Source organism: Orycteropus afer, unplaced genomic scaffold (genome assembly GCF_000298275.1).
Source record: "Orycteropus afer afer isolate SDZICR_OR568_19922 unplaced genomic scaffold, OryAfe1.0 scaffold00318, whole genome shotgun sequence".
Classification (NCBI taxonomy): Eukaryota; Metazoa; Chordata; class Mammalia; order Tubulidentata; family Orycteropodidae; genus Orycteropus; species Orycteropus afer.
This window is the reverse complement of record NW_006921905.1, coordinates 4,020,550-4,035,332: the sequence shown is the minus strand read 5'-3', so window position 1 is coordinate 4,035,332 and position 14,783 is coordinate 4,020,550. Positions and strand designations below refer to the sequence as shown.

The 14,783-nt window shown below is 38.6% G+C and overlaps 1 protein-coding gene across 1 annotated transcript in view; it reads right to left on the bottom strand.

Annotated features, from left to right (window-relative positions):
- The window catches only part of LOC103206462 (inaD-like protein), a gene marked incomplete at its 3' end in the record, with an annotated part of 197,884 nt that overhangs the window by 113,987 nt on the left and 69,114 nt on the right, over window positions 1–14,783 (bottom strand). Inside the window, exon 14 of the mRNA XM_007951916.2 lies at window positions 3,519–3,653. Within this exon, the coding sequence (XP_007950107.1) occupies window positions 3,519–3,653 (135 nt within the window). The remainder of the gene's footprint in view (window positions 1–3,518; window positions 3,654–14,783) is intronic.

The window sequence follows — 14,783 nt, the reverse complement described above, 5'->3', positions numbered from 1 at the left end:
CTATGAGACCAGAAGAACTAGATGGTGCCCTACCACTGTCATCCACTTGGAAGGGGATCTATCCTTGATAGAGAGGGAGAACAATGTGGAACAAAACTCAAAATCATTTGGAGAAAAAAAAAAGGAGGGGGGACAAGGTTTGCTGGTCTGATAGAGCCTGGTGGAACCACTGATACTATGGCCCCTAGCTGCCCTTCAGGTCTGGAACCCACACTTGTGGTTTCCCGCCAAACTGAAGACAGGCATACGAGTTGACCATTTACCTGAGGTAGATATACTCCTTGGAGAGAACAATCATTGAGAAAGAAGGGCGGCCTATATGCACAGGGAGACAGCTCAGGGGGCAGGAGTCCATGGAGGGATAGACACTGGGAAGAGGTAACTGTGGGGAGGAAGTGGGAGGGGAGCTGTTGCATTGTGGTAAACTGTGGTCAATGTCATGAGACAAAGTATATGTAAACTGCTGTATGGAAAGTGAATTTGCTATGTAAATCTTCACCCAAATCACAATGAAAAAAAAAAAAGAAAGAAAGAGAGAAAGGTTGTATCATCTGCATACTGCGTATTCATAATAAGTCTTCCTCCAATCTTTATGCCTGGTTCTTCTTCACACAGTCCAGCTTCTTGGTTTATTTGCTAAGCATACAGATTGAATAAGTATGGTGAAAGGATACAACCCAGACACACGCCCTTCTTGATTTTAAGCCAGGCTGTATTTCCTGGTTCTAGTAAAACAATAGCCTCTTGGTCTATGTACAGGTTCCTCATGAGCACAATTAAGTCTTCTGGAATTCCCATTCTTCCCAATGTTATCTATAATTTGTTATGATCCACACATCAAATGCCTTTGCATGGTCAATAAAATACAGGTAAACATCTTTCTGGTATTCTTTGCTTTCAGGTAAGATCATCTGACATCAGCAATGATATCTCTCATTCCATACCCTCTCTTCTGAATCCAATTTGAATTTCTGGAAGTTCTCTGTCAATTTGCTGCTGCAAGCATTTTTTAATTCATCAAAATTTTACTTGTGTGTAATATTAATAATATTATTCGATAATTTTCACATTCTGTTGGAATGGGCACAAATACCAATCTCTCCCAGTCGGCTGGCCAGGTAGCTCTCTTCCAAATTTCTTGGCATGGACAAGTAAGCACCTTCAGAGTTGTATCCATTTGTTGAAACATCTCAAAGGGTATTCTGTCAATTCCTGGAGGCTTGTTTATGCCTATTACTTCATTGCAGCTTGGATTTCTTCCTTGATCATATGCTAATGCCTAAAATGTCTAAATGTTGACCAATTCTTTTTAGTACAATGACTTGTGTATTTCTTTCATCTTCTTTGATGCTTCCTATATTTTACCCATAGAATCCTTCAGTATTGCAATTTGAGTCTTGGGTTTTTCCTTCACTTCTTTTCAGCTTGAGAAATGCCAAGTATCTTCTTCCTTTTTGGTTTCCTAATTCCAGGTCTTTGCACATTTCATTGTAATACTTTACTTTGTCTTCTCCAGCCACCTTTGAAATCTTCTGCTCAGTTCTGTAATATCAACACCTCTTCCTTTCACTTTAACTATTCTCCATTCAAGAGCAAGTTTCAGAGTCTCTTCCAATATTCATTTTGGTCTTTTCTTCCATTCCTGTCCTTTTAATGACCTTTAGCTTTCTTCACGTATGATGGTCTTTATGTAATCCCACAACTCATCTGCTCTGTCATTGGTGTTCAATGAATCAAATCTATTCATCAGATAGTCTCTGAATTCAGTGGGATATACTCAAGGTCATTAATATATCAATTCCTAAAAATATTAAGTGACATTCCAACAAAAACATGGCTAAGTTATGGCAAACTCAGAACCAAAAGCTGTTTTCTCACATCCAAATGTGTATTTTTTTTCCCTATCCCAAGTTCATTTACTAGAATTTTATACTGTAGAATACCCATGGCCTACTGCCTTGTAATAGAATTTAGTGTTAATAAGGTAGCATGAAAATTTTTTGAATTCTTAAGTATAGATTAACTAAGAGATAGAGGACTCAGTGGATAATAGAGGATGGCTGGGATCACCTACACTTGATCCTCAGATGTAGCCAACATTTCTTTAGTACCCTACCACAGATTAGTAGTGAATTAATAATGAACTAAATTGACTTTTATGAATACCTCCACATCTCCCAACCACATAAACATCTTGTTTCTTAATCCTAACAGCTACATATTGTAACAATGACCTCCATTCTACAGGTTATCATGCATGGTATCTAGAAAGCTATGCCATATACCCTGCTAGTCAGAAGAGAAAGACATGGTTTCAATAGCAAAAAAGAAAATATAAGTCATCTATTAAAATCTAGGGCATTTACCTCCAATAATCAGCCTAATACCATTCCTTTGAATAGCCCTAAAAATAGGCAACTTACTACAACTTAAAACAGGACTCCAACACTCTGCCCTCCCATGCTTATGACAGAAGTTGACTAGTGACAGCACTTCTTCTCTGTGAGCTCAAAATCCAAACCAGAATTCTTCTCAACATACTCCTCAAGGTGGCCAGCCACCACCAATAAATTGCAATCACTTCCAACATGAAACCCATATTCTATTTCTGTCATTTCACTCTGAACACACACAATTTTCAGAACGAAATCTCTATAATCCTAAAGCTACTAAACTGTTTCTATTAAACCCAACCTAAGGCTTCTTGTGGATCCTACCTCTTGGGAGAACTCTTTTCCATGCAGCCTCCTCAAATTTGGCCATTCCCTCACATCTCCTTTACAGGGTTAGGAGATAATGTGATATATTTGAAAGAACAATGAGGTGGGAATTAGGAAACATGAACTAAAATCAACTTTCTACCACTAACTCAATATATGAAGTTGGGAAAACTAGTGCCTTGTTATCTTTCAAATTGCAGCTTTTAAATGTCAATTTGTTTGCTTATTTGCTATTTGCAATCTAAGAAAATTTCTCAAAGTAGAGGTGTTCTAAAACTGCTGTGATTGAAAGGAGGCTGTGGAGCCTGAGGAAGCCCACTAGAAGTAGTCATGTTAGGGGACAGTTCCAAGGAGACAACTGGAAAATCCAGTCAACTACAGATTAAGTCTTTGATGTCATCCAGCTATATAATCTGCAAATAATGAAATGAGCAAATCTGCAAATAAATGTGATATATGTTCCTAACAAGATTAGAGTCTTAGAAATAATTTTGTTAAAATAAAATAACAATTATGCTATCAAACTAAAAAAAGAACACTAGCTTTTTCTTGGTCAATCACTTACATAAGCACCCAAAGGGACATCTCAGCACTCAGGAATCACAATAGATGGGGAAAATGAATGGAAAGCATATTGTCTACTTCCTTTATAACAGATAAGCTGATAGTATTGCTCAATGTATGTAGCTCACATTACACTGTCACACAGTAGATTTCAGATAAGAACATATTTTTTTTTTTTTTACAACTTAAAAATTTTTGCCCTGAATGGCATATCTCTTCCCTCATATACTTCACCTCAAGAAGCTCATCCTCTGGCTGTAGGAGACTCAGTGTAGCAACAAGGCCACCTGGAACAATTGAAGAGATGTAATGGTGTCCATCAAAGGAATCCACTTCCACACCAAGCCTCAGAGTGTGAATAGGCAGCAGCTGTAGTAAAACATAGAACAATAACATGAAACATGACAAGAACATCTCTGATTATTAATTCTCCATCAAGTATTATTTTGACATGAAAACCACATCTCTGGAAACAGATCACCAAAGTCCCCAAAGAAGACAAAAACAGGAAAACTAGCCTTAAGTAAAATTACTTTCTCCATCTCCCTCCTCTTTTCCTTTCAGATGCCCTGGGAATGGACAGACACTGCACAAAGTCCTGCCTTCAAACCTAAGCTCCAGCCACTTGAAACTTCCTGTGGTTCCCAAAATGTATTCTGTGCTTCACTTTTCTACAGGGCTTTGCACCCTGCAGAACATCCTAACTCCTCTTTATTATTTAACAAACTTCCATTCCTACTTCAATTCCAAGTTACTGTTACTTCCAGAAAATCCCTCTTGATGTCTGAGGTAATATGCTTTCATTTGGGCTCCCAAAACCCTCTATGTACATCTCTATCATAGCTCACAGCATGCTGTGTTTAAAATTACTGTTTTCTCGATGACCCTTTCCCACTTCCCTGCTTCAGTGCATCATCTGTAGTTTTTATCTTTATAACCTCAGCCACTACCATAGTACCAGGCACTAAGCATGGGCTCATTAAATGTTATTTGAACCAATCCAGGAAAAAATCATACTTCATCAAATACATCCCTTTCCATCTGGCCAACTTAAGTGAGAAAAAATGTTGACTGGGGGAGGGGTGAGCAGATATAGGTGTGTAATAAGGGAGATAATAATTATTCTACTCTATGATTGATTCTGTTGGCTTAGATAGACTTCTATGGGCCAAAATGAGTCAAGAATTGAGAAACACTAGCCAGTGTTAAAGAAGAAAGAGTGTCTCAGTGTTGCTGGCTGTGAAGGTCAAGAGAATCACCAAATTTCATTCCCCTGACTTTCATAGACAGAGCTAATAATTCCTGATGGCTAACTAAATGCAAATACAGTAAATGATGCTGATTATGATTTATATTTTATTTAGGAGCTCTAGTAGCATAGTGGCTAAAGCACTTGACTGCTAACCAGAAGGCTGGCAATTCAAACCCACCAGCCACTCCTCGGAAGGAAGGTTGGGCAATCCTACTTCTGTAGTGATACTGCCTCGGAAACCCAAGGAGGGGTCGCTATGAGTCGGGGCCGACTCGACGGCACTTAACAACAACAACAACATCCTTTTCGTCTAAAAATACAAAGTCCGCCTCTAACTATACTTTATAAGGAGAAAATCCTACACAAGGTAGCAATCTATCCACAATGTGACTATTTGACTTATCTCTTTCATTCTTTCTCCTTGAAGCTTCATCTCTGAACTTGTAGCCTCCCCTCGGTCACCTGGTCTTTATCTCCAGACTTCCACAGGCCTCACTTCAGGTACCATCTGCAGCTCATTTACACTCTCACTACAGACATGCAGATGAATGTGGAGTGGCAAGCAGTCCAGCTGACTAAGACCTCAATGACTTAAAATAGGCATGAGGGACTTCAGACCCTAGGCTAATTTTCTGACAATTAAGAGCTGTCGACCATCAAGCACTTCAGAATCTAAAACCATTTCTGGTAATAAGGTGTTCTAGCACTGTATAAATGGAAGGTTAGGATTGTTTTTACTCCTTTTCCTTCTCTGTGAGTTAGCATATTTTTTCACAAATGACACATCCATCATATATTTTTTTGCCAATCATGCATCACTCTCCCCCATGTATTATTTCATAAGCACCCTATGCCATTTTTTTAATATGATGTCCATTTCAGTTGTCACTAAGAAAAGCATAACTAATGGATTCACTTAAGACAATCCAATAAGGTTTTCCCATTCAACTGTTGAGCTAATACACTGTACTTATTGACTTCAATTAGTAGAAACAAACACACAAAACTGATTGTTTATTCTTCAACTACCAGTGGGATACCAAACTCAATCCCTGATTCCCGGACCACAGTTTACACCTTTATTATACAATTATCAAAAGAAATATCTGGGACTATTTTAGATACATAAGCAAGAGATTAAAGAAAATGAATAGAACAATATAATCTACCTGTAATATGGAAAGATAAGTGAATAAGGCCAAACTCCACTTTAAGAAATGTCACAAAACATACACAGTATATGGAGGGGCATGCTATGCCAGAACTGTTTCACTTGATTTCATCATTCCCATGCCTTATATATATATACATTCTTCATGTTGGCATATTTTTGTGGAAAATACTGTATTTATTTCTTATCACTGCCACATCATTCTCTTGTCTAGTCATCGTACCAACTCACAGTGAAATAAGACATCAGAATCACTTTCCTTAGTAGTACATTTAATGCAGGTGAGTAAAAACTCTCAGTGAAATGTCCCTGTAATAACAATTTACCCACCCATTTCTGTCAAATGTCTTCCTTTGTTTATGAGCCAAACACTATACAGAAGAGAGTTGTTAGTGGATCAACCCATAGATCATCTCTAGCAGTGTATTAGAGCTGACTTGTACTGGGTTGAAAGAGTAGATTGTTCAATTTTCAGGAATTTTGAAAGCCAGTTGTTAAATATAACCACAATTAAAATTTAACTATATAAATTTACAATTACATAAAAAATGTAAGAAACAAAACATAATTAAGTACTCAAAATCCATCACTTCGTTACTACATTTTTTAAATATGTATGTTCTTTAAAGTGATATACATCTGTATGGTAGAAATATTTTCTACCTAAGAATTCAAAATAGAAAAGGGATAGATAACTGAAAGTGATAGATAAAATGGTTGATTTCTTTAGTTGCTAAATGTGGATGAAACAGGTAATTTTACAGGTCTATTCCCAGGGAGATGCCTGCAGCAATGGAACATGAAGTGCTACCCTGTGCTACTTTGAGCATCCTAACTGCATGTTCAGTAGTGTTGTATAACATGAAAATGGTGGGAGTATTTACACCTCAGATACGGGCATATGCTACAAATTGGGACTGTTTTTTGTTTTTGAGAGGAAGCTAGACATTTACCAGCAGACCACTGAACTGTATCAATGATCTAGTTTGGACATAATACCCAACATATATTCATGGGGTGTAAACTATGTGCAAGGACCTCTGGTGGCACAGTGGGTAAGGAATTTGGCTGCTAACCTAAGGTTGGTGGTTCAAACCCACTAGCTGCTCCATGGGAGTAAGAGGAGACAATCTGCTTCTGTAAAGATTTGTAGTCTTAGCTACTCAGTGGGGGTCGTTATGAGTAGGAATCAACTTGATAGCAATGGGTTTGGTTTTCGGTCTCAAACTATGTGCAAGGCATTGAGTTAAGGGCTAGAAATATAGGGTGAATGAAAGAAACCTTCTATGCCCTCATGAAACTAACAAATAGTGTAGAAGACAGACAATAAACCAACAGGAAGGCAAGCAAACACAAGCGAATGAATAATAATGAAGAGAATAATTAATTGTGGTAAGTGCCATAAAGGAACTAATTGGATAATAACATAAGCATAACTGGTACAAGTCATTTTGGAAAGTCAGTAAGTATAAGCTAACCATGGAAGGGAATATTTAAGCTAAGACTTAAAGGATAAAAACAATAAACCCTACAAAGAGCCCATGGAGAGCTTATGGGATATCAGTGAAAAAGATAATTGCTAAATTTTTGGTTTGGGCAAAGGAATGCACGATGGTGGCAATTACTGCATAGAAACTGGCCAAGATAAAATAAAGACATTACTGAACATGTACAGAGAGAGTCCTTATGAAGTAATACACAACCATAAAAGATAAAAAGGTTAGGAAGAAACTGGTTCCACCACTGAGACTATGGCCCCTAGCTGCTCTTCAGGTCTGGAATTGAACCCACACCTGTGGTTTCCAGCCAAACAAAATACAGGCATGTGAGTTAAACATTTACCTCAAGTAGATACACTCCTTGGAGAGAACAATCATGGGAGAAAGAAGGACTGTGTATGCACAGGGAGATAGCTCAGGGGGCAGAAGTGTATGGAGGGATGGACACTAGGAAGAGGTAACTATGGGGAGGAAGTGGGAGGGAAGCTGTTGCATTGTGGTAAACTGTGGTCAATGACATGAGACAAAGTATATGTGAACTGTTGTATGGAAAGTGAATTTGCTCTGTAAATCTTCACCCAAATCACAATTAAAAAAAAAAAAAATCCAACAACAAAAAAAGAAACTGGTTCCATTCACCCTGTTTACTAAACCTGATGTACTCACAGAGATGACCCCCCCACTCTCCACATCAATGGAACAGTTAAAGTCAGGAACATAGTGGAGCACCAAGAAGCAGTAGATGCTCAACCATGGAATCCAAGCCCTCCAGATACAGGGCTCTGCCCTTTTAGGCTATTCCCCTACATATCTGTAAACATGTGTAGGGTTTAGTGGGAAGCTGCTATCTCACTTTTAATGCATGCTGTCATCTGTGGGTGCCATTTGAAGAAAAGGCTTTCATTCCACCAACCCCAGCAGCAGAGACCTCTTGGGACATATGTGTCCCACTAATTGTATAAAAAAATTGTATATTGTCTCACAATTTTTGTTTTTCATATTCATTCAAAATGCCTTCCATTACTGAAAACACATGGTTTCAACAAAAACTTCAAAGCAGAAAATGACTTGGTCTCAAAAGGGTTACATGGTGAACAAAATGCACATGCTTCATCTCCAATCAGGCTGAACAAATAAACAAGAAATGATGTTTACGAAATCTGTCAATCTGAAAGAGGCCTACCTAATATTAGTTCTGAATCTAAATTTGAAACTTCATGTTACATTGCTGCAGGCTTCTCCACAGGAGCAGGACTGTTTAATTACCTGTCCCAGGTGTATTTAGCAACGAAACAAATCAACCATTCATCTGTCTCTTTCAGTTGTCCACCCTTTCTGTATTCTGAGTTCTTAGATCAAGAGCAAAAAGTGCTAAAATGACAGGAGTGGGTGCTGCAGACAGATGACTGATGCCTTCAAACACATTGCATGCTATGCTTTTTGATGTTTATTCCACGCACTTTGCAATGAGTCATATTTAAATTGACAAAGTTAATGAACAGCAGTATTTTCATGATCTTGACATGATAAGTAAAAAATACAAGGAAATGTTTCTGAGGAAGGTGTGACTATTATGTGATCTACTGTCAATACGAAAATGATGAAGATCAAATAAGATCAAGAAAGCTAGAGGCCTTCAACCTGTGAGTGGAGGGACCTGTCATGAAACAAACCACAGCCCACTCATTTCCCTAAAAGCTCTACTTTTAGGACCCTAGAACAAGATATCAAAATACTCTAGTGAGAATATAAATGATGTTGCTTCAGGGGAAGAAAAAATGCTTTTGGAAAGGAATGTTTTAAAGCTGTGTCAGTGGAATGGGGGAGGAGCTTCCAAAAAAGTTGAACTCAAAATAAAATGGAACAGAAATAATCTCAGCATTGGTTCTTGTAACACACAAAAGCACACAAAATGAAGGTATTAAATAGCCATTTATATTTAATGTTAGGGAAAAGAGTAAAATTTACCATAAATAGAAAAAAAACTTTCCAAGAATGCAACTATAACTATTAAACGAATGCCGAAACACAAGTATAATGGCCTCCAAAGTTGGATGCATTCACTCAGTTATATAAGACTGATTCATCACCACTTGATTTATATCCATTTTCCTCACCCTTCTAAAATTTTAATTCTGAATGTTCAACAAGACATAATAAGGACTCTTATGTACATATGTATGATATATATTGAAGATTCTCTTCAATTATCTAACACCCAGGTCAGGCATCAGTGGCCATTTATCATTTTAAATATTTAAATTACCCATTTGGCCCAAGTGATATTTGAGTTTCTGACAGCTGATCAAATACTTTGCACCTATGATTCTCTGCCTGCCTTTGCTCATTGTAAAAACGGCAAGGAGGCCACATCTTCTGACCTCCTCTAATCCCACAAGAGGAAGACAGGATTACCAGCAGTAACCCAGGGCCTATTCCTGCAAGGCCAGACATGCTGCCTCCCTCTAGTCCTTTCTCCAACCGTTCCTCCCAGAGCACCCACCACCTCTCTCCTGGGTTCAATAATTCGCTGCAGTGGCCACACAGAGCTCACAGATTATGGGGTTATTAGGGAAGCACCACAGGCTACAATTCAGGTTCAGGAAAAATGCTCAGTCTCTCTCCCAGCCCACCATCCCTCAGCCAACAGTCTCTCACAGTCTCTTTCCCAGCAGTGCTGGTCCCTTGGTGTCTCACTCAGCAATGCGTGTCTTTTGCGTCTCTTTCCCAGCAACGCATGTCTCTTTCAGGGGTGCATGTCTCTTTCGGCAGCACGTCTTCCTCGACCAGCAGAGAGAGTTCTGCCTCTAGGAGGTCTCCTTTTGAGCCCAGCAGGGTGGGCAAACTAGCCAATCATAGCATCAGAACTCTAAGCACCTGAGAGAGAGTGGGCACCTCCCAGAACATTGTTTTGTGCCACTCCCAACAGAAATACTCCAGGTGGACAATTTCAGCAATCAGGAGCTCCTCAGTTGCTCATAGAAAATCCCACCTTGGAGTTTACAAAGACTTATGGGTAGAAAAGCCACACTAAGTAATTTACTACACCACACTCATATTTCCTTCCCCTAGAACATCCACTGTGCAAATTTCTCAAACCCATTCTTTGGTGTATGTCACCCTGTGAATAAACCTCTTTCATCTGTTTTAAGGAAATTAACATCTCCTTCCTTGAACACAAACAAGACATTTGAGCAATACCCTGAATAACTCCACACTGACTTATAAATTGGTTTGGATGACAAACTAAAGAATCCTCCATTCACAAGCTGGCAAAATCTTCACAGTGACTATTAGATGAAGAACGCTTTCATGAATTCCCAGCTATTCTGTAATGTACAGAGGCTAGTAAATGTTAGTCTTGCTAGACTACCTTGTGCTACCCCATGAAGAACTCTTGTACTTTTATACAACATGCCTGTCAAGCTTTCAGCTGCTATCACGTTGACATCATCTTCTGCCTTACATGTTTTCTCAGTGATGACACAAAACGCACTATAAAGCAAAGCAAAAGAACCTAGAATATTAGCCAAAATGCCCTTGCCTGGTCACCACATTGAAAATCTGCAGTTTTCCTGGTTTGAACAAGCCTATGCTTTGAGTTTTCTTTAATCCTCACCGTAGACTATTCATTGCCCCAAATGCAGCACCTATTATGTTAATAGGGGGAGCTCTGGTAGCATAGTGGCTAAGGCACTTGACTGCTAACCAGAAGGCTGGCAGTTCAAACCCACCAGCCACTCCTTGGAAGGAAGATGGGGCAATCTACTTCTGTAGTGATACTGCCTCAGAAACCCAAGGAGGGGTCGCTATGAGTCGGGTCTGACTCAATGGCACATAACAACAACAACAACATCATGTTAATATCCTCCTATGGTAAAGAAGACCAGTTCAAATCTGCCCCAGGTCTTATTAGCTCCAATCAACAAAATAAAATCATCAGTATCCTACACAAGATATGGAGGCTCCACATTTAAATGAGGAGACAGAGGGTTCATACCAGTTAGGGGAACCCTGGCCAAATGTGCATGTGAGTAACCTGTTCCTCGGAATCTGAAAATACTACCCAACCTCCTGTGGTTTTGTTGCCACTTCCTCCGCCACCCTCCATGGTGTCACAATTGCCTGCCAGTTGGCTTTCTGCCACCCCCTCAAGCTGGGGTCATCTGTTTAACTGTTGCTCCTTGGTAACGGCGGGGATACATGGGTTACCAACTCCTTCACTTGCTGACTTTCCAGGTAAGGGTTAGTGTGACACGACTCAAAATGAGAAGAAACAGCTCCAAATATCCATTAAAAAATGGAATGTGGAATGTATGAAGTATGAATCTAGGAAAACTGGACACTGTCAAAAATGAAATGAAATGCATAAAGATCAATATCCTAGCCATTAGTGAACTGAAATGGACTGGTATTGGCCATTGTTAATCAGACAATCATATGAATTACTATGCCAAGAATGACAAATTAATTAAAGAGGAATATCATTGCATTCATCATCAAAAATAACATTTCAAGATCTATCCTGAAGTACAATGCTGTCAGTTATGAGATAATAACCATATGCCTACAGGTAAGACCAGTTAATACTGGTCTTTGAATTTGTTATTCAAATTTACACACCAACCACTAAAGCCAAAGATGGAGAAATTGAAGATTTTTACTAACTTTTGCAGTTTGAAATTGACCAAACATACAATCAAGACGTATTGTTAATTACCGGTGATTGGAATGCTAAAGTTGGAAACAAAGAAGATGCATCAATAGTTGGAAAATATGACCCCAGAGATAGAAATGATGTCAGAGGTCACATGGTAGAATTTCACAAGACCAACAATTTACTCATTGCAAATACCTTTTCAACAACATAAATGGCAAGGATACAAGTGGACCTCACCAGATGGAATAAACAGGAATCAAATCAACTACCTCTGTGGAAAGAGGTAGTAGATAAGCTCAACATCATCAATCAGAACAAGGCCAGGAACAGACTGTGAAACAAATCATCAATTGCTCATGTGCAAGTTCAGGTTAAAGCTGAAGAAAATTAAAACAAGTCCACGGGAGCCAAAATACAACCTTGATTATACCCCATCTGAATTTAGAGACCATCTGAAGAATGGATTTGATCCATTGAACATCAATGACAGAAGACCAGAGGACTTGTGGGATGACATCAAGAACATCATACGTGAAGAAAGCAAAAGGTCATTAAAAAGAAAAGAAAGGAAAAAAAGACCAAAATGGATGTTGGAAGAGACTCTGACACTTGCTCTTGAACATAGAGTAGTTAAAGGTAACGGAAGAAATGATGAAATAAAAAAGCGGAACAAAATATTTCAAATGGCAGCTTGAGAAGACAAAGTAAGGTATTATAATGAAATATGCAAAGACCTGGAGTTAGAAAATCAAAAGGGAAGAACATGCTCGGCATTTCTCAAAATTAAAGAACTGAAGGAAATATCCAAGCCTTGAGTTGCAATACTAAAGGATTCTATGGGCAAAATGTTGAAGAATGCAGGAAACAGCAAAAGTAGATGGAAGTCACTGTACCAAAAATAACTGGTCAACATTCAATCATTTCAGGAGGTAGGATATGATCAAGAACCAATGGTATTGAAGGAAGTCCAACCTGCACTGAAGGAATTGATGAAAAACAAGACTCACAGAATTGAAGGAATACCCACTGAGATGTTTCAACAAATGGATACAGCACTGGAAGCACTCATTCATTTATTCCAAGAAATTTGGAAGACAGCTACCTGGCCAACCCACCAGAAGAGATACATATTTATACCCATTCAAAAGAAAGGGATCCAATAGAATGTGGAAATTATTGAATAGTATCATTAGTATGACACACAAGTAATATTTTGCTAAAGATAACACAAAAACAGTTGCAGCAGTACAGTGACAGGGAACCACCAGAAATTCAAGCAGGATTCAGAAGTCAATGTGGAACAAGGAATATCACTGCTGATATCAGATGGATCTTAGCTGAAGCAAAGAACACCAAAAGATGTTTACCTGTATTGTATTGGCTATGCGAAGGCATTTGACTGCGTGGATCATAACAAATTATGTTTAACACAATAAAGAAAGGGAATTCCAGAACACTTAATTGTGCTCATGAGGAACCTGTATATAGACCAAGAAGCAGTCATTCAGACAGAACAAGAAGATACTAAATGGTTTAAAAACCAAGAAAGATGTATGTCAGTATCCTTTTACCATATTTATTCAACTTGTATGCTGAGCAAATAATCCAAGAAGCTGAACTATATGAAGATGAACATCACATCAGAATTGGAGGAACAGTCATTAACAACCTGCAATATGCAGATGACACAACCTTGCTTGCTGAATGTGAAGAGGACTTGAAGCATTGACTGATGAAGATCAAGACTACAGACTTCAGTATGGATTACACTGCAACATAAAGAGAATAAAAAATCCTTACAACTGTACCACTAAGTAACATCACAATAAGTGGAGAAAAGATGGAAGATGTCAAGGATTTATTTTACTTGGATCCACAATCAAGACTCAGTGAAGCAACAGTCAAGAAATCAGATGACATATTACACTAGGTAAATCTGCTGCAAAAGACTTCTTTAAAGTATTAAAGAGTAAAGATATCACTTTGAACATTAAGGTGCACCAGACCTAAGCCATGGTACTTTCAATAGACTCATATGCACACGAAAGCTGGACAATGAATAAGGAAGACAGAAGAAGAACTGATGCACTTGAATTGTGATGTTGGTGAAGAATACTGAAAATACCATGGACTGATAGAGGAAGGAACAAATCTGTCTTCAAAGAAGTACAGGCAGAATGTTCCTTAGAAGAGAGAATGGCGAAACTTCACCTCACCTGCTGTGGCAGTGCTGTCAGAAGGGACCAGTCCCTGGAGAAGGATAACATGTCTGGTAGAGGATGAGTGAAAAAGGGTAAGACCTTCAATGACATGGACTGACACAATGGCTACAGTGATGAGCTCAAGCATAGCCAACATTGTGAGGATAGAGCAGGGTTGGGCAGTGTTTCGTTCTGTTGTACATAGGGTTGTTATGAGTCAAAGCTGACTTGACAGCACCTAACAATAACAACTGAATGATAGTCCACAGTGCAGTAGGCAATGGTATGATCAAAATTTAGTTTAGGGACTTCACCCCAAACCTACAGAATAGGAATATAGGTGGGGCACAGATAGGGCAGGTGTAGTTTTGGGAAAGCTCCTTTGATGTTTCTGATACATTGCCTCTCCAGGTAAGCTCCCCTAGAGTGATTTGAATCTGTGTCTTTTATCTTCCACTCAAGATAGCAGCGGAGTAGAAAATTACAGCCTTGAGAATGGTAACAGTGAATATGTCTGGAAAAAAAAATAAAGAGGAGACTTGGATGGAAAGAAGACTTATTTTTCACAGTACCTATTTCTATAAATTTTTAATTTTATACCTTGTTCATGTATTATCCAAACAAAAAGAAAAAATAATAACACAGGCTTAGGAATCAGAGCCCTTGATTTGTTTCCTAATTCTGCCATTTCTTAATTGTGTAAGATGTTAAGCAAG